We start from the raw sequence: 22,034 nt of genomic DNA, 5'->3' as shown, positions 1-22,034 counted from the left end.
TTTCTTCTAGCCAATGGACATCCATATCCTCAACAGACACATTCGAGGTACCATTTTTACAAAGCAAACATTAAATTCAGCTTCGGCCGCAGGAGAAGGAGGAGAAATGTTCTCAATCTCAAATGAACCCAAAAAGTTATTCTCTAGGGCCTTTGTACTCTCACCCTCATAAATGCGGAATGAAGCAATAGCTTGATTATCAAACACAACAGACATGACATGATTTCTAGTCTCCATACCAAGTGATAGATCTAGGGATAACATCCGTGAGTGTAAAGTCTAAAAGTTTCCCGATTAGAATCCCACCACCACTCAAGAAAGCAGCTAAGACAGCAGCACCACATGCCACGGCTACATCTGGATTAATGTTCTTGCAAAGCTCCTTCCCGTGGAACAGATTCTTTAGTAGCTGCTGAACAATGGGAATTCTAGAAGATCCACCGACCAGAAACAACATCATGGACGTTGCTACTGTCCATGCATCTTAGCATCCCTCAAACACTTCTCAACTGGCTCCAAACATTGTTTGATACTCTGAGTTGAGTCCTTTAAATTTGGCACGTACGGGCGGTACCGCTCACGTTTATACAGAAATAACTCAAATAAGTATTCTGAAACAATCAATCGATTTCAATGTCAGTTTCATATGCAAGTGAAACTGCTCTTTTTTCTTTCTCACATGCGGTTCTTAATCTTCTAAGCGCTCTAGGCTAGGGTTGCAGACTTGCAGTTGTAATAACCCTATTTTTCAAACAATATTTTGGTTGAGATAATTCTATAAAGCTGTGAAATTTAATTAGAGTGAATGTGATCGGTTGCGACGTTGTGAAACGAGAAACGGAAACGTTCTCGGAACGTTTAATTAGAAAAACGTTACGTTTCCGCAACGTATATATCGACTTTTATTCCGTTACTCGGTTGCGAAAACTTCCTTCACGAAAGTTGTAGAGCTCGTCGATACGAGTTCGTGGATATGTGACGCGTTCTAATCGGACGACGTACGTAAAAGTTATTAATGTCGGAAGTTAGTTTCCGATTTGGAAACTAGTATAAATAGAGTATTTATGATTAGGGTTTCCCATAATTGGAAACTCTCTCTCTCTCTCTCTCCTTTCGGCCGCCTCTCTCCTTCTCTCTCTCTCTCTCTCTCCTTCGGTTTTCTCTCCCTCTCACTCGATTCTCCCTCTCCCCTCTCGGCTTCACCACCGATCTCCCATCTCAGGGAGACGTGGTCCTCACCGCCGGCCTAGGAGGCACCGCACCACCCCCCGCAGGCAACCCCAAGGAGGACGCACCCTCTCGCGTCGCGCCGGAGCTCCACAGACATCTCCAAGTTGCTGCGTTTCCTCCGCCGTGTCAAAGCCGAACTCCGGTGGTCTCCAAGCTTGATTGAGGTGAGGAATAGCATGAATAGGTTGTTGTGATGCTTGATTGTCGATTTGTAGTTGTTTGGTTGCGATTTGGAAGAGATTGGAGGAGGAGGGTTTTGGAGGTGAGACCGCCACCTAAGGCGGCGCGTGTGACCGTATGGTGGTGCCTAGGCACGGTGTGATGCCGTGGGAAGGAAGAGGGAAGGAAAAGAGAGGTTTTGGGGACGGCGGTGTCGTGACACGCGCCGTGGTTAGTGTCGGCGCGTGTGCCCCACGTGCGGCGGCGTGAACAGTGATTCTGAGAAGGGTAATTTTGTAATTTTTTTTTACGTACGGTAAATGTAAATGTAAATTTTATTTACGTACGGTAAATGTAAATTTTATTTACGAACGGTAATTGTAAATTTAAATTACTTTTACTAAAGGTAAAAAGTAATTTTGAAAGGGTAATACGGTAATTATTATTTACTGAGACAGTACGTACATTTGAATAGTATTTATACGTACAGAAATACGTAAACAGTATGTACTCGTACAACGATACGTATTAGACATGTATTTGTACATTAATACGTGAATAGTAACTGTGAATAGTAACAGTGAACAGTAACCGTAAAAATTAACAGTGAACAGTAACTTCGTAAAACCGAAAATTGTTGAACAGTAACCGATTATTACTGTTTCGGCATTTAAAGGTTTACGAAACGTTTCTAAATTCTTTTCTTATCTTTTCAAGGTGATCGATAAAGCAAGGAAATGAATTATCTTCGGAAATTGTGGAGTTTCGCTCGAGTCGTTAAGGTGAGTAAAATCTCACATATTACGAATCTACCCTCGCGGTGATTCAAGATTTTTGCAAGAGTATTTAATAATGAATTACAACATGTATACAATATAGTGGATTACATATATACTGTATAAATGGTAATAAGTACATATATATATATAGTTCATTATATTATATACTGTTATTAATTCATTAGAAATGGTCATTTCAATGACGAGAAATTGTGTATTGAGCATGCGTTTGTGAAATATGAGATGTATAGGATATAGTGGAATATATATATATATATTGTATAAATGGTAAATAAGTACGAATATATATAGTTTGCTATATAATATACTGTTATGATTTTTATTGTGATTATATCGAGCATAATTTTGAAACGTACAATATGATGTGTGATTATTGTACGTGATTTTAACACGGAGATTGTTAAAATATGTGATTTGTCTTCGGACGTGATGTTTGGTACAATATGATGTGAGATTATTGTACATGTTTGGCAAGTCGGAACCTAGCCTTTGGCCGGGCGAAAGTTACGATACAGTTAAAGCTCTAGTCTGTCCGCCATAGTACTGCATGAGAGGTAACTTGTGGTTATCTGCTCATGGGTACTCAGATTGTTTTGGATGTTGGGTAGCGGGTGGCTATCCAATATCGGCGGTGTATTACGAGAGGGGTAACAGATGTGTACCAGCGTTCTTGGTACCCGTATTTTAAATGCATTTGGGTAACCAGAAGGGTTACTCAATTTCTCATGAGCGTTTTTATTTCATATTTCTTTGGGACAACCAGATGGGCCGTCCATTGACTCATGAGGGCATTTATATTTGTTGATTTGTGATTTTTCGTATATATTGATATGCGAATTATATTTTCATTTTACTCATACGAGCTATCAGCTTACCGGGTTTGTGTTTACAATCCCGGTGCACCAATTCGATGGTGTAGGGGATAATTCCGCAGGTGTTGACTAGCGAAGATTGAGTGACGACTCCGGAGTCTCGAAGTCGTTCGTATCCTGTTTGTGGTGAGATTTCTAGCGTGGATTTGTGTGTGAGAATTTGAGTGAATTTATTTGTGTGCTTTGTGAGAGATTGTGAGGATTATTACATTTCCATCTTATGTAATGTCCAATTATAAATTTAGTCTGTAATAATCGGTTTGACTGAGTTGTAATTGGAACTCAGAGATGATCCGCTGTGGCATTTCAAATAATTTCGATTCGTTGAGATTGTTTTGATGTTTAATGACTTTGAAATTTTGAGTTTTCAGGCTCGAAATTTTAGGGTCGTTACAGCAGTTGTCACTAACATCCAAATTATGCTTCCTTTGGAACTGTTTAACACAGTGTCGAACGGTCGAACCATTCGATTGGTGAGGTCCTCACCTCCAAGTCGGGAGTTTCCGGCAGTTGCCTTGACTTCATCGACTCCATCCCCTATTGTATCAGCACATTTCTCTTGCTATACCAAACAGGCCTCTTGTCAATCCCATAAGCGGGCAATGGCTGCAACTGTTGGTTCATTGAGAATTTGCATCGATCACGTACACCAGCAAGTTTTGTAGTTTGACGTTGTGCATGATGAAAGTAAGCAGGCACTGTGGTGACTGCATTTTTCACCTTTCCTCAGCAATCTCCCGCAACTTTGTACTAGAACCATGGAGGGTTTTATCGCTATCATTTGATAATTTGATATATCATTTCTATTTATTTTTTTTATCATAGGAGACCTCAATTTAATTAGGATAAAAATATTTACAACCGACAAGGTTTCTGGAGTGCATTTTATATATTAATCTCGATTGTACATATATCTGAATGGCGAAGTAAAATTAGGGGAAATTTGATATTTAGTAGATTACTAGTCTGTATGAATCTGAATGGCCAAGTAAAAATAGTGTAAGCTAGTGTGATATTCAGAAATTTAAGAACTGTGATTTGTTAACTAGTCTATGAATCTTAGTCTTACTGGGAAGCACACCCGCGCCTTGTTGCGGGGCTCTATCTTTCTGGTAACTGCAAAATCACATTCCAACGTAAAACAGTTGACCCAGTTTATTTGGTACTGGAAGATACTAAATAGCTCAAATGTTGCAGAAGCTTATTGATCTTATGGAGTCTACTCCATATGAAGACCAAGTATTTCACATTTAGAAGCTATGTGGGTAACAATCAAATTCATATATGTTTGAGTTAACAATGTAAATGGCTTCTTTATTGTCAAACACAGAAAAGGTTAAATTTTACATTGGAAACTTGCAATTGCCAAAGATAAAGATGTAAACTTTAAAGCACTATTTACTGTGGTAACAGTATGATAGTCGCATAATAGCATTACTCTAAGGTTCTAGAGATATCCGGAAATGTCTCAAGGCTTCTTGAGACTTCTAACGCCTTCTAGGATCTTCTATGATCTTCCAAAGTGTTCCGCCATGTTCCGGAACCGTCTAGAATGCTCAAGGTAAAATTTGGCTTAAATTGGCGGGATGTGACAATTAGGAGGGATAAAGATTTTGAACTTCGGATATTAAAAAGCCTGTAATCAGATCAAAAAAATCAGATAAAACATCATTTTAAAATAGAATGTACAATACCAAACGATTATTCTAACACTGAAGGCAAAAATTATCAGAGCAATTAGGACAATTTTATGGAAGAAGAAAATTATTACAACAAAAGGGAGACACTTTATTCAAGATAGATGCCAGGATTTCTATAACAGAAAGCTTGATATCAAGTTACCTAAGATTTTAATTACAAATTTGCATTGAGATTTACATTACTATAATATAGAATTTACATAAAGTGATAAAACCCAATTTCTCAATTTAACACAAATATAGAAATTCACTCACACCATACCGTACAAAATTATGTTAAAAAATGAATTGAAATTATGTTGTTTAACATGAACGGATTGCAGAGAAAACTCATAAATAGTTTATATGTGTCATGAACTGATTGAGAAGAGACAACCACAATAACCAAGAATTACATATGTTGCATACCTGCTATGTTCTCATTATTACTCATTGATTGCATAGAGACCAGTTATCAAGTAAATTGAAGCCCCAACAACTATACATTATATCATATTGCAATTTCATCTCTCTCCTAAACACACCATCTACCAATAGGCTCATATCAACAGCAGCAAAGCACTTGAAAAAAAAAATTCCCGAGTGAACATGATGAATTCAATTCTAGGAAAAGTGAAGGGAATGAAATCAGAAATTGAATCAATACAATACAGAGAAAAAGAATTCGAAAGCTCAAAGCTGAGTCGTCCATAGAAATTGTGAAAGCCAAGTTTTTAATCCTTAGTTATAACAAAGAGTGAAGAACTATAATATCAGACTTGACATATTGGCATTATGGCAGATATTTATTCACATCAAATGAAACTTGTAACTCTGCATAGATTTCCATATGGATCCTCCATTCCTCATTAGTTGAGGTTCATTAAACTAATGTAAGAGTTTTAAATGTCAGTGAACAATCATCAACTTGAAGGAGCTTTAGAAAGCTGAAATTTGAATCTACCGAATTGATAATCTCCACTCATTCACCTAGTGAACAACTTTCAAAACTCAAATTTAATCTAAGAACAAAAATTCTACCTTAATTTTCCCCGAGTATTGAAGGAATTACAGAGACTTGATGACCTTACTGATTCAACCCTAAAAATTACAATCTCAAATCAAAAATTCAGGGTGAGTTTGAAATCTCAATTGAAAGTGATTTTATCACTACCCCTAACCACTGCAACTGAAATGTCAGCAAGGAAAACAGTGACCAGATTGAAACCCAGGGGAGGACTTACCGATCAAGACAATCAAAGGAGACCAAACTCTACACAACGATGGGAGAGAGAGAGACGGAGAGGAAGAGATAACGCGCATAGGGCAGAAAACGAAAGAACTAAAACGACCCGGAACCCTTTGTCTTAAATGTAAAGGAGAGCAAGGTCAAAAAAGTCATGAACAACGTATGAATAGTAGCCACCGACCACTCAAAAATAGTATATACTAAACTAAATAACATCTCATGTTACCTAACTAGTTATTGCGGTTTTGTATGGTGTTGGGATCAATCGATTTGCCCAACTATAATTTGGTGTCTAATTGCAACAAACGTAATTATATAAATAGGTCTCCAGGTCCTTTACGTTGTCCTGGATGAGTCAGGGTTATAGCTTACTAAGAATACTAACCCTTATGCTTATTGATGTCTATCAATACCAAAATGCTTTCAATTCAATAATAGCATTGAATAATCTCAAGTTTTTTTTTCAACAGTATATGCAACAGCCAAATATTATATGCAAATTAAATATTATTTTTTACCAAGTTAGTTCTCCTACATGATGGCTACATATTACAAAAAAAATGAAAAATACTCACAGCTAATGAACCAATATCTATGATCCTTCATCGGGATACATTACGGGCAACTTTAGGGTGCTTAGCAAACAATGCGTACATAAAAGCAAATCACATAAAAGAAAAAAAGGTATTATTTATTTAAGAAAACAATATTATATTCTATAAACTTGGAGTGAACCAACTCCCTTGATACTTGAGTGATATTTCCCCACCTTGATATGGGCCTTCAATTATTTGACCATTTAAGTAGAATATGCCATACCCATCAGACATGCATGTCGTTGCTCCGAATTCCAAATCCACCATCCGGCAAAAATTCGTTATAAAGTAGATGCAATCATTTTCTACATCTTTGATGTTACCAGCAGGAAGAGAGAAAACACCATCGTCTCCACAAAATAATAATTGGTCACCTAAGGACTGCATCACATCAAAGTTATTGTTGCGTTCATCTATCTTGTAGAATACAAACCTACTTGTGCGTACACGTACGTTTTTAGTAGTATCATTGATTACTTCTTCAACATCACTTGCACCACCACCTTCATCGTCATTGTTCCCTTCAAAATCACCGATGCCGGCGCCGTCCTCATCACCATTCTCATTTATTTGTTCATCACCATCAACTTTTTTCTCAATAATATAATCGAAAACTTGATGGACTACCATAACTTCCTTGCTGGTTGATTCCAACAACATTTGTCTTATTTGTGCATTAGAAGCTCTCTTATAGTCGTTATGATAATCATCAATGATGTCATTCGTGTCTTGGTGTTTGTCATATACCAACTTCAGCATCAAGTGTCCAGCGTCATGATGTGCAAAGTTCAATGGGTAAGTGGGTGCGACGACACCATCCTTCTCTTCATTCCAAACTAACGCATATAATGTGCTGGAAGAAAACAGTATATCACAGATCACATCGCATACCGGGAAGAAGCTCCAGTTTTCATCTCCGGGTCTGCACAAGCATAACATATTCCGATCATCAAAAACTGCAGCAATAATAAAGTTGCTTGAAGAATTAATATATCCATCTGGGGTAGACATTTTAACTGAGTTACAGAATCCATTGGCACCCAAGAGTTCCCATCTTCTAGATTTGACAAAGTCTTTAAAATATGGAATTGTTCTCAAAGGCGGAAGTTTGTGTATGACTCCTGAAATTGGGTTTACCAGACACATCTCAGAGTCGAGTCCTTTTTCCTTGATGATGATCAACCAACCTTTACAAGATCCGTTTATGCACCCTCCTTGAAGTCTCTTTGGCAGCTTTAACTTAGTGATCTTTCCCGCAGAGAGTTTGTTGTCAGGGAAGTTAAGAAAGCTCAAATATTTGTTACTCTTGCAATTTAGCGATTTAGGTAATATTAACCATGGGAGGTGACGACGAGCTCCACGCGTGAATGTTTGAAAAACAATTGACCTCCAAGACTTGCTGACCTGACCTAACATTCTTTGATCAGCAAAGTCGACCAACTGTAGAATTTTCTCCATGACATCTTCCGGTGGTGTCTGCCAAGAGCTACACTCATTGCCCATTCTTTTACTTTTACTTTCCTTTTCCTTTTTCTTTCTCTCAATCATCTTTTCGTTTCTCTCAATCATCAACATATCCTTCCTTTTCTGCAGCATGTTCTTCCTTTGGCGCAACATGTTGTTTAGCGTTTGATTTTAATCAACCAAGGAAAAACAGTCCCCGAGATCCGAGTCTCTATGTTACTTTGCATGAAACGACGTTATAGGAATACACGCACACACATATATAGAAATACTTGAATCTCTTTTTAGGATTAGGAATTCAGGATTGATTAGGAACAACTAGCTTGATACCAGAATGGACTCTACTCACTCTAGGAGAACGAAGACGAGTCCAAGAAGGATTAGGAATATAGGAATTTCTCGGTCAGAATCTCTCTCGTAAGTTGTATGTATTGCTGAATGATATGTTTAGTTAATCTCTTTCTTTCGTTTTCCTTTACTTTCGTTGTTTAATCCTCTTTACGTGTTATGATCCTAATATAAGCGCTCAATTTTTTAGGGTTTGGCATTGTGATTTGCAGAAACAAATTAAGTTCATGTCAGAAAACCTTTTAATAGCAAACATTTGTATAATCCCGTAGCATGTAAGTTACTGCAAATTCTGATCCACGTACTTTTCGTAGGAGTTCAGAGGCACGGCAGTTACATCATGACATCAGCAACATGTGATAGATGTTTTCGGCTTCTATTGAGCACCTGGAAAAATCGTTATTAAGCTGCAGAAATGGAGAAAATTTTGTTTACATAATAGACTGATATATATATAGTCTAGGAAGCAACTGGCCGGCTGGTCATGATGGATAGTGTATTACTGAGGTACAGTAATTAAGAACAGATGTAGTTTGGTCACTTGGTGTTAATTTGAGTTGAGAGATAGTGAACAACCACTGTTTGAAAGTTTATTTAGACATTCAGCTCAGCTTTGGGGACTGCAAAAGAAAACAGGTTTATATTCACAGTAAAATTGACTGGTGCAATTAAAGAAGACATGTTTATATTCACAGTAGCATTGACTGGTGCAATCAAAGTTTCTCAGCTGCTAATGCCGAAACTTGATGCTGTGCGCCTTCCTAATGATACTGTTGACGCAGATGATCAATTTGGTGAGCTAAGTGCACATATGCGAGGAGGATAATGTAATTGGTATATAAAGCGCGAAAATTGATCTTTCTGTGATGCCTACGGGATCAGTTGACTACTGTTTAATTTGTTTGTTGGAAGTGTTCATAACTGCCTGTAGTAACGTTGTTAGATTGATGCTAAACTATTGTCCCCTACCATGTCCTCGGTATCTGTTTTCTGACTCCTCTCTTGAGCACCTTGTGCTACGATAATGGTGTCAAAGATAGCTGTGCGATACCATGATACCCTCTTTGGTGTGTTCAGTTTATGGTGGAGCAGTAGACTGTTTACATATTACAAAATGCGTTGGGGTGCCTTCTTTGCCTAAAAAGGTCGAAGCTGGACACCAAAATAGACCCCAAAAGGTCGAGGGGAACATATAGCTCGGTGTAAACATTAAAATTACCATGACTACAAGTCTACAAGAAAGGTTGAAACTTGAATTTGAAAGGAACTAAGGGCTCAACTCCCGGCCAAAGAGAGAGGCACCGTTGGGGAAGTATATGTTCAATGTGATTGAATTTATCGTTACAACAACGTTTATGTTGAACGTTTATGAGGCAAAATGTTACCGAGCAATTCCACTCCAAGAATAGTATCTAAGATTTGGAGATTCATGGTCATGTTTTAGAGAAACTGTATAAAAAAAAATCTGGAATTACCCTAAACCACTACTACACCTAGAGGGTAAAAAAGTGAAACCATTCTAAATGAAAAATATTTATTATAAAAACATTAGATTAAAATAATTAATTTGGGTTTATATTGAAAAAACTTTTGAGCGTGGGTTTAAATTTAAGTTTGGGCTTCGAAATTGGGTTTATGTCTAATTATCTCATTTGAAATTAACCCCAAACCAAATAATTTTTAAATCTACACCCAAATGAATTATTTCAACATTCTTTATAGTGTTTCAGGATGAAATAATTGTGTATTATTGAATGATATGAAAGCCTATATATAGGTATTACAAAACCACAATCTCGTAGGATTCAGAGTCCTAATCTATTACGGAGATGCTAATCTATCTCATAACAGGAATCCTATTAGGCTAAGACACACACAAGGGTAGAATAATAATTCTCCCGGAACACTCCCCCTTGTGTCGCATGCCTAGGTTGCATGGAGCACACATCGTTGCCTCGGTAAAAACCTTGTCAAGCAAAATAAAAACCTCTTGGGTAAAACCAAAAGCTTGATCGAAGGGAAAAAGAGCACAACACACCGTCTACATTTGATAGCATCTTCTGAGGCAGACTCCCCCTGAAGTCTACGAAACAACTCCCCCTGACTAGTGCCATAATCATGAGTACAAAGAACAACGTATACAACGTTCATTACATGCTTCTCAAACGTAGTCTTGGGCTAATGATTAATCATTAATCTAGCCACACATCCTTAGATCATACATGCTATACTTAGCCAAACTTAGATCTTAGGAAACAAGATTGCATAACAACTCAAAACAAGAGTTTGTAATGAAAATCAGATTCTCGGGTAGAATGACCTTCACTTACTTAAACGGCCATGACTTCTTCGTCAAAATAGGTATTAGCGAACCGTAAAATTTTCTGAAAAGTAGACACCCGTGGCTTTCCAGTGACATAAGGTTCACAACCTAATCCGATCGGAGCAGTTCACAACCTAATCCGATCGGAGCAGTTCACAATGCTCTGTCGAAGTTGACTGACTTTCAAATTTCCGGACAGAACTGTCCTACTTTTCTAAAACGGTCATAACTCACTCAATATGATAGCTATGAACAAATGGTTGGTGTCCCTGGAAAGTAGACACATTGGCCTTTCCAACTGAGTTATGTGAGTGAGTATGGAATAGTTCATGTAACTAAATACTCCAAGCCACCCTTGTGGTAAATACCAATTTCACCATATTTCATCGAGCGAGCTGTCTTGTAGGTCTCGTTGAAGTTGACCTACGAAACTGGACAGATTCTGATTTGTCACATTCAATGTGTCTTTCGCAAAAAGAATGGGGGAATGGACCAATGCAGGACTGATTTTGGTCCGAGACGGAACCGTACGCATCCTCTACACTACCAGTGTCGACTACTACACCAAGGAGTACGTTGATGTTGCTGGAGCTGCTGGCGGCGTTGGTGTGGATAGGATTTATGTTGGTTCACTAAGTGTAGAACTAATCCCATGTCAATGGAGCAATGGAAGTCCAATGACGATGCATAGGCGCATAGTTAATCACATCATAATGAAAGCAATAGTGTCCCAACAACACTTACATATATGAATCTATTGCTCATTGAATCTCTTCATCATCTATACTTAGACGGAATAGAGAATCAAGAATTCGCTTTCATATGAACACATATGGGTATGAGTTCTTGCAACCGATTGTACTACGTTCTCTCGAACGTCGCAATCTGATTACATAAGCTCTCCGTGGTCTGGAGGCATTTAGAGTCCCTCGGGCACTCTCATATCTGCGTCAAGATCTCTTTACAGATATTCTATGACCACTATCATATGCTGCAAATCAGCATGGACACTACTACTGATCAAGTAGAGAATATAACTCATCGTAGTCAATACTAGGATAATGAAACAATGTTTGCGCCATAAGTCGTGCATATATCGCATGACTTCATCTTTCTCATTACACTTACGAACAACGATCAACATAACAAGTCTAGTTCAGCCTGTATTGATTCCTTCCACTTCGGTCAAGTTTCTCATCGTTGATACTTTACAACGGAATAAGAGCATAAGAGAATACATCATCAATCATGGGATATCAATCCATTAAACACACGTGCGCGCTGTATATGATCAATTTGTGAGATTTCTATTCTTCTCTAACATCAACAAAAGGAGTCTGTAGCGTCCCACATAAACTTAGTTGATACACATGTTTAGAGAATATCTCTTGATGATGGGCGAAATACTTGTGCCTACGCACTTCGCTTTTTTCTGGTTTTGATTCCAGAGAATAATGGTCTCCCCCTCATCTAGGTAGGAGCCAAAACCGAAGCTATGACCCTTACTAGTCCATCTTTGCGTTTGCCGCCCTTATTTTGTGGTGTAATACCACGGGCACCGACAACACCACAACATAGGATGGTGCCATCGCCGGCTTCCTTCCCACTGTCAGGGATGGTGCCAACGGTGCTAGGACCAGGTCATATGAAATTCTCTCATATTCTGAGAGTTCTAACCTTACCGGCACATCACAGCATTTATGTGCGATCTCGTCACTTTCGTAATATCGGTAAAGTCATTGAGCATTGAATCTTTGACTTTCTAGAGGTAGATAATGCGTTGCACATTTACTCACTTTGAGTAGTGCGGGATCTTAATGAGACATAGTGCCACACCACGTCAATTCCTGGCGTTAAAACCGGAATGGGAGCATTCCATATCTCCTCCTAACGACGGGAAGTATGTCTCATCAAAGTGACCGTCTGCTAATATCGCAGGATAGAGATCAACGACTGTAGATTGGAAATAGCGGACAAGTGTTGGTGATTCATAAATCATAACCAACCAGAATACTTAATCGTTTCAAGTAGACCCATTGAGATAACTACAATAGAGGCACATAAACAACTTTAACCAAATAGGCGTTTAATGAAAAGAACGTTGGGATCGTATCCAGTAACCATCTGGTACGCACTAAACATTTAGCAAGTTGTGGGTTTGAAACGAATAAGTGTCGCTGCATGCAACATCATTACATATCCCTATGCAAATATCGACAGGTTAGTACCCATAACCAAGTCTGAGCTCTGCTAGATCGTACAATGAATGAACATGAGGAACAATATGTTCAACGACGACCCCAGTAGATATGCAAAACGAAATCATCAAAGTCGTGGAGGTGAACTCTCCAACGGTATCCAATCAAATAGATTCGAGAGGATAGGAAGGGTGGTGAGCCCTTAGGATGATGATCATAGCTAAAAACTTTAGCGAATGCAGCGTTTCTTGTGGAAATCAAAGCGACGTGTGACCAACACGTCAATGCTCTTAACCTATACCATAAAAATACCGAAAATGTCCGCATTTGGTTGGATAGGGTCCACTAATGTCACCTTAAATATTTCGTAAGAATGGAATGTTCTCAGTTGAAGCCTTAGCAAATAAGGACTTTCTTGAAATCTAGCAAAAGAACAAGCTTTGCAAAATGAGCGATGGGCATCAGAGATTACCATGGAGGCATTAGAAAATACGGGAGGCATCACAAGCTCCTGTGAAGGAGGGGATGTCACCATCGACGGCCTTAATGCCATGGAGCTGCCGAAATAGGCAGGCTCGGCCTCACCGTGCATGGCACGGATAGGCTCAGCCTTACCGTGTGGAGCATGGGTGAGGTGGTCCTCCACTCGCTTCGGGAACATGAAAAATAGATGATCATGTGAATTTCAAAGAACTCGAATCATCATATCTTATTCAAAATAACCAAAAAATGATCATGTCAAAACCAAGGAGACAGCAAAACCGAACCCATGATTCAAAGAATCTGGAGTTACATAAAACTACTGCTGCAGGCAAGCAAAGTGATGTCCGCAGGCTATCAAAGCTACTGTCTAAGCTTGAAAAAGTTACTGTCAATAAAATCTGACAGATTTATTCCCCTCCATTATTAACACAAATATCAAGATGAAAATCCATCATTAGCATGTATGGCCTTTAAAACTTAGTAAGGCACAAAGATATAGAACACAATCTTCGCACAAGATCCGTAAAACAACTACCTGCGCCATAGGACAGTGTGGGTGCTTACACAATTAGCAAGGCACTCGATTTCACAGCGGGACATGCTCAAAATAAAATTAAGAGAGTCAACAACGCGATGAACTTCTCTAGAAAATACGCCGTAGGATATTGTAAGAGGGAGGATTAAAACAAATGTGCAATCTCATCGAGTGTATCACATGGCAATAGAACTACATTCTTCAACTTAAGAGTTGGAAAAACATGGTATTGGAGCAGTTGAATACCAAACAATTTGGGTGGTAAAGACCATCCAATTGGTGCGGATGGTCACAAATAATAATAAAATCGTTTGAGCTATGAAACGACTTGGAGAAAACCGGAAAATTAACCGGAAAATCATGTCAAAATAACTCAAAACCGGGTGAAATTTTGGACTGGGAAAACGTGACAGTAAAAACTGCTGGAAATAGGCCGGAAAAATGACGAGAAACGACGAAAAAATCGTCGGAAAAACTCGCCGGAAACTGACGGCACTGATTGCCGAAAAACCGGCCGGCGGCGGCCGGAACTGGCCATTATGGAGGCCGGAACTTCAGGTCATACAGGGGACGCCGGTAGGAACCGGGTGGCGGTGCCGGAATATGGCCGGAAGGCGGCGAATACGCCGGTAAAACGCCGGAAAACGTTCCGGAAACGCCGGAACAGTAACCAGGAAAAACAACGTCAATTTTGACGTTCCGAGGTCCGTTTTCCAAATTTGAAGGTCCAAAATCACAATGTAGTGCTATTGGGGTCCCATGTAACCCAAAAGCGGCTAATTTAAAAACCATGTGAGTTGCAAACATTGACCATGCATGCTAAGCCAAGGCAAATAAAATTCTCACGAGTCCATCTTGTAAACAAGAAATATGAGAAATTTTATTAAATATGCCAATATTTAATACAACAGAAACAAGCTTCCAATTCCAATGGACGACTTAAGCTAAAGTCGAGCAATAATCATGGGAATGCCAACGTCATACTTGAAAAATAGTAAGCAGAAGACATAGTCAAAATAGATTGACTAATCAAAAGTCTGTAGCAACAAAATCTTGCATATCGGATTAGGCAGAGACTTACCCTGAGGCTCAAAATGTTTGCTTACTTGAGAATGGAAGAATGTTATTTTTCCATCTCCAAAATTCCCTCAAGAAATAGATACAGGTGCCAAAAATGGCATGCGTTTCTTGGATGTGGAGTATGCATCAAGGTCAACTATGATAATACAACGTCATAGACGTTCATTAAATCACTTGAAGTGTATCCCATAGAATTCGTTATTTTTGGGATCTTTTGTCAGCAAATAGTGCTGCTTCAGAGTAATGAATTTCAACTCAAATAAATGAGTACGTAGACCTTAGGATTATCGTTTATAGGCATGAGTTTAAGAAAACTCAAATATTCAAATAACAGTCGTGATGGCGACGCATCCATAAGAAACGAGGGTTGTATTTGTTTCGAATAATCGAAATATTCAAGTATGTAACCGGAATTAGAAGGGTTGTGATGTATATGGTCACAAAATAATCGATGCATATCGGCGATTCTCATGATCGCACCCAAAACAGCGGTGTACTCAGACAACCACACGAAATCGATTTCTTCCCTTGAAATAATAACGTGACTCCCCCAGGACCGTCACACGAAAAACGTCGACCAAGAGGGGAAACTCATCCCTCTATAGTCTCATCGGCGTTATAAGGAATGCCGGAATTAAGACAAGAAGATGGCTAATAGCGCCCGATAAAATATATCTATGCGTTCAAAAGCGGGAACGTTTATGAAACATTTACCTTTGAAGGTTTGTAGTATATGGGAGTAGCTTCTCTTGAGCGAATCCCTTGCTTGTGAATTTTGCGTTTCTTACGTGAATATGCGGGAGGAAAAAAAAGTAAAAAAAAAAAAATCTAGGGTTCTAAAAGTTCAGGGTTTTAGGGCCAAGTGCGTGATAACGTGTTTCAGGATGAAATAATTGTGTATTATTGAATGATATGGGGGCCTATATATAGGCATTACAAAACCACAATCCCATAGGATTCGGAGTCCTAATCTATTACAGAGATGCTAATCTATCTTCTAACAGGAAACCTATTAGGCTAAGACACACACAATGGTAGAATAATAATTCTCCCGGAACATATAGGTTTTATTTTTATAAATTCAATTTTTTTTTGGCTGCCTTCACTTTTTTGCCTTTTAGTTAAAAAAGAAAAACAACTCCTACTTACCAATTATTATTTCCTTCAATAATCCTTATTTTATGTTACAAACATAAACACACATTCTATATATATGATCATTTCATTTCTAAAACAAATATGTAGTTCTTATCTTTCTTATATGTATGTAGTCTCATTTGAAAGAATTTCATACATATTTTTCTTAGTGAGAGATTCAAGACAAAGGCAATCATACATTGTATTTACTGCCTACATCTTCTAGTCTAGGGGTCATCATTTGGCCCATGTGCCTGAGCCCGCCCTACCCGCTAGGGCTGAAGCCTAGCCCGATCCTCCATTAGGGCGGGCCGACCCTAATTTTTTCCAAATAGGGTAGGATAAGGGTTGAGCAAATCTCACCCGGCCCGGCCCTACGGCCTGACCCTATTGAGCACTTTAGGGCCAAGCCCGACCCGACCCTAGAAGCCTGCCATATGTGGCCCGTTTAGGCCCTAATTATAATTTATTTTTTTTCTATTTTTAAATATATTTTTTTATATTTTATATACAATACACCTCACATTTTATTACAATTGATTTTGTAAACTTTATGTTTTATATTTCTTTTTTGTGAAAAATAACAATGCTTTTTGTGTAATTTGATATCAGATATTCATATATAATCACTTACATTTAAAGTTGTAGATATTTAAGTTAAATCTAAGGCATATATGTATTTATAATATGATCATATACTTGAAAAAAAAAACTCGTGTTATACTTGGAACTATTTTTAAATAAAAAAGGCTATATTCGGCCTGTTTCGGCCTTATTTAGTCCTATTTGTAGGACCGCCCCGACCCGCCCTCTTAACCCTAAAGAAATAGGCCTTTAGAGCGGGTAAGAATTTCAAAATTAGAGCCCTAGTCCGGCCCTATTTTTTGTTGACTTAGCCAGAGCTCGGCCCGACCCTACCCTACCCTACCCGACCCGGCCCATGATGAGGCCTATTCTAGTCATAGCTGAACAAGATTATTGAAAGAGAAGAAAAACTTGGGGGGATTTGGGATCAAGAAATATAAAAGGATCTGGTAAGTACTTTATACTTATACTAAACATTCCTCATCGTAAGGTACTCATCTTTTTCCTAACTAATGTTGTTTTTCTTATAAGTATATTTTCTTATTTTTAATAAGACAATGTTATCTTCCTTGTAGGCATATTTTCTTATGCTAAGAGTTTCTCATCATAAGGTACTCATCTTTTTCCTAAATAATGTTATATTCCTTGTAAGTATATTTTCTTATGCTAAAAATTCCTCATCTTTTTCCTAGCTAGTGTTGTATTCCTTATAGGTATATTTTCTTATTTAAACAAGACAATGTTGTCTTTCTTGTAGGTTATTTTCTTATGCTAAGAGTTACTCATCATAAGGTACTCATTTTTTTCCTAGATAATGTTGTTTTCTTTGTAGGTATCTAAAACAATATACATCTTAACGAGGTATTTAAATAACTCATATAATTCGTATTTTACATAAATTTTTATGTTATGTCTTTGACCTATCTCCTAGATGTTAAGTATATCATCAAACGACTCATATTAGTTAGATATATTATAAGTAGTATGATGGAATCAACCAAACATTCATGTAATTTTGGTAATAATAAAGTACCTATATTTAAGATACTAATAAATTGAACTTTAATCATGGAATAATCTAAAGTAATTTTGGTTAGGATGGGGTAAATTAGCATGAAATCAAGATTGACGTTTTTAATTGGGTTCATGGCATATTTAGTAAAAATTTGTAAATTTAAGTTCTGTTATATAGATCTAAAGTCACTTTAAAAATATTTTATGCACTGTTTTGCTTTTTTCACTTTTTTTTTTCATTCTTTTTTTAATTGTGGCCATAATTTTCTCGTCCGGCGAAAGATTTTGGCAAAATTGGTACCGTTAGAAAGATTTATGTCCCCTCTTTCATTTGATATACTACCCACTCCGAATCGACCAACCGTACAAGACGCAACAACCATCGCAAAGGGTTCCCGCCTCCAAGCAATTCCGGCGAAACTGAATCTCAAGATTCCCTAATTCTAGTTATTCTCTTCATTCTGAGCATACTTATACCAATCTCATTTGAATTTTAACAAAATTTTGCATATTTCCACAACAACTATCACATACACTATCACACCCACTGTCACAACTTCTGTCACACTACTTGTCACACCTCCTGTCACACTACCTGTCATACCCACTGTCACACCTTTTGTCACACATTCTGTCACTCTACCTGTCACAACCACTATCATACTAACTGTCACACCTGTTATTGTGTAATACCCCAAAAATTCATATCTAATTTCCAATGAGTTCCCGGATATTATTAAGCTGGTCATTATCCAATTTTATTAGCCGAGGATGAAAACGAAAGGGTTCGAAATATTAATTGTTCGGAAACGTTCAATTTGACGAGTCTAAGAGTTGACTTTTGACTCATTGGGTTTCTTAGAAAACTTCTTATATGAAAGTTGTAGAGCTCGTCGATAGGAATTTATAGACACATGACACGCCTAAATCGGAGTTCGTATGAAAAAGTTATTAATCAAAAGGTATTTGGACATTTTTAGAAAATAGTATATATAGGGGAATTAAAGAGAAAAAAGGGGAGAAAAATCAGAAATTCAGATCGGTACTGTTCACGTTTATGTTCAGCCCGAAAAAATCCAGAAATTCTCTCTCCGAGCAGCCGACTTTGGGCAGCCGTATCGCCGCCGTTCGGCCACCATAGAGCAGCGCACCGGTCACGTTTGAAAGGTTAATACATCCCCTGTCGATTGATGGCAGTGCCACCCGCCATCTCGCCGCCATTTAGGAGCGGTGAAACCCGGAAGTCCTCCCGAAAAAGCATATTTTGCCGAACTTCAACTCGTCGGATCTCCCTCCTCTGTATGATTCTTGTCCCATTTTGAAGGTCTCTTTCCATACTACAAACCGTCCAAAATATTTAACCCCAATCGTTGTGTGCTAGGAGAATCGAAGAAAAGAAATCCTAGGTTTTTAAATTGGGGCTTTTCGTTTCTTGTTAAATTGAAGTGTTTAGGCTCAGAACTAGAGTTTGTGCTGAACTATGAAGTTGTTAGGAATGTTATTTAGATTGTGGTGGTAAACTTTGGTGGTCATTGGTGGCGGCCGGTAAACAGTGGCGCCGCATGAATAGTACCATAAACAGTGTGCATGAACAAATACGGTGAACAGTTCTCTATAAACAATAAACATGAACATTATTCTGTAAACAGTAGATGTGAAATAGTGTTTTGCTAAAAACAGTAAATTAGAACAGTGTTTAGTAAACCAATAAACATGAACAGTGTTCTGTGAACAGTGTTTGAACATCATTTAGCTGTACTGAAATCGTCACCTGATATTTTACGTATCATTTTCTAAGCATTTTATCATTCTATTAGGTGACTGACGAAATGAGTGAGAAAACTACTTTCAGTGTCGTGGAAGTGGCACGCAAGAAATAAGGTGAGCAAACCTCACAATGATCATCATGATCGAAGTAATATTATAATTATGAGTTTAGTTTGAGTTGTCACCATAGTCGCTGCATCACTAGTTTATAAAAATTATTTTAAAAATATGTTTTGGTTAAAATTACATAAACTTGATCGTCTACAGTTCATGGGTAAGTGAAACGCTATTTTAATAAATGATTTTGAAAAGGTTTTTGTGATTATGGACTATGGTGAATGTGAGTAAATCTCACTATGACGAGTCTACCCTTGGTGGTGACTCATATTTACGTTTTCTTAAAAATATCGAACTATGGCATGTATATAATATAGTGGGTTGTGTATGTGTATAAAATGGTAAATACGATACATATATATGAGTTGTTATATTATATACTGTTATGTTCTTAATTCCAAATGAATTATATTGTGGCAACTATATTTATTTTATTTGAGTAAGAGTCGCTTGTTGTAGTACAATAACATGAGTGGATTGTTATTGTACGTGGTTTTAACATTGAATTTTGTTAAAACATTTTCTGTCTTCAGACGTGTTTTTCTGTCTTCGGACCAGTCTTCGGACGTGTTTTTCTGTCTTCGGACCAGTCTTTAGACGTGTTGGCATGTCGGAACCTAGCCTTGGCCGGGATAAAGTTACGATGCAGTTAGAGCTCTAATATGTCTGCCGGTGTACTGGCATGAGAGGTAACAGATGAGTTATCGGCTTATGAGTACCTATATTTTTGGATATTTGGTAGCAAGTGGTTACCCAATGTCTGGCGGCGTACTACATGAGAGGTAACAGATGAGTACCAGCGCTCATCAGTACACATATTATAAATGTATTTGGGTAAACAAAGGGGTTGTCCGATTTCTCATGAGCATGCATATTTTCAGATATTATTGGACAACCATATGGGCCGTCCAATGACTCATGAGTACATTTATAATTAAATGTTTTCAGTATTTTATTCTGTGTTTATATGCGAGTTGTATTATTGATTTACTCATACGAGCTTCAAAGCTTACCGAGTTTGTGTTTACAATCCCGGTGCATCTATTCGATGGTGTAGGGGATAGTTTTGCAGGTGTGGATTAGCAGAATTAGAGGGCTTTCGCTGAAGAATGTCGAAGATTTTTTTCTGCTGTTTGTGGTGAGGATTGAGTGAATTTTATATTTCCATTGGTTGTGTATTATTTGAGTTGACTGAGTCATGATGTGGACAGTTTTGATACACTGTTATGATAAGATGATTTCAATATATTTGAGATTGTTTTTAAGTTTTCATGGCTTCGAATTCGAATTTTTATCATTTGAAATTCAGGGTTGTGACATGTCGTAACCGTTGTCACAACCCTATCACACCCATTGTCATACATGCTGTCACAACCACTATCACACTAACTTTCTGCTGTGACAAGTAGTGTGATAGATACTGTGACACACAATGTGATAGCTACTGTGATAGCAGCAACGGTAAATTCGTTCAACATCAGTATTTGTGCATCTTCCGCAGTGAACCTGCGCCTCCACCCCGCGCCTCCATTGTCAAACCACGACTCAATCTCGCGTCTCAACCTCGCACCTCCACCCGTGTCTCCACCCCACACCTCCATGTCAAACCACAACTCACGCACGTCTCCACCCCACGCCTCCATTGTCAAACCACAACTCACGCACGTCTCCACCCCACGCCTCCATTGTCAAACCACAACTCACGCACGTCTCCACTCCGCGCCTCTACCGTCAAACCACGACTCCATCTCTTGCGCCTCCCTCCCGCACCTCCACTACATCTACAAACCACGACTCCACCCTTCGCCGATGATCTAGTGCCTCTACTAAGCCTCAAACCGGCCACCGACTAACTCGTGCCTTCACTTTGCAGCGCTGAACCCTGCACCTCCTCAGTTGTTTCAGGCTGAGAGATATCTATAGTGGCATTCTTGTAAATACTGACAACGTTAGTGGCAACGCTATAATAGATTTAGGAATATGACTTTTTTCTAATTTTAAAATCTTACTTGACTTTGTTTCTAATTTCATGTATGAAATGTGACTTTTTTTTAAGAAACTCATAAATAGGATTTGACGTAAATTTAAGAGGTGAGTTTAATGTAAAACATGTCTACTTTTTTTTGAGTATATATCCAAATGCCCCTTTTGCAAGATTTAATAGAGACTTCTGTCATTGATGGGATTAGGGCCATATATGTAGGTGTTTTAGGATTATAAAATAGAACGGAGGTGCACTTTGAACGGTTTTTTATATAATTAAAAATAATAATTTATAAATTGGCTGTTAGTGAAATTAGATCATGTACTATCGTAGAAAGAACCACTTACATCTATTTTCCCCATATTATAGATTTGTAGTGATGTAAATTGGCCGCCACAATTAATCATCTCTCGG

The 22,034-nt window shown here is 38.1% G+C and overlaps 1 protein-coding gene and 1 pseudogene across 1 annotated transcript; both read right to left on the bottom strand.

Annotated features, from left to right (window-relative positions):
• Positions 1 to 6: 6 nt before the first annotated feature.
• Positions 7 to 3,654, bottom strand: LOC126803729 (heat shock cognate 70 kDa protein 2-like; annotated as a pseudogene).
• Positions 3,655 to 6,705: 3,051 nt separating this feature from the next.
• Positions 6,706 to 8,088, bottom strand: LOC126803728 (uncharacterized). The gene has a single exon (XM_050531479.1). It carries the CDS (start codon positions 8,086 to 8,088, stop codon positions 6,706 to 6,708), a length of 1,383 nt encoding a protein of 460 aa, XP_050387436.1.
• Positions 8,089 to 22,034: the final 13,946 nt, after the last annotated feature.

The sequence above is a fragment of the Argentina anserina genome, chromosome 7, assembly GCF_933775445.1.
Source record: "Argentina anserina chromosome 7, drPotAnse1.1, whole genome shotgun sequence".
NCBI lineage: Eukaryota > Viridiplantae > Streptophyta > Magnoliopsida > Rosales > Rosaceae > Argentina > Argentina anserina.
Note: the sequence above shows the minus strand (reverse complement) of the source record. Positions and strands in the feature narration are given on the sequence as shown.

Excerpts from the sequence above, each read along its gene's own strand:
- LOC126803728 (XM_050531479.1), bottom strand. The coding sequence starts at position 8,088 with ATGGGCAATGAGTGTAGCTCTTGGCAGACACCACCGGAAGATGTCATG.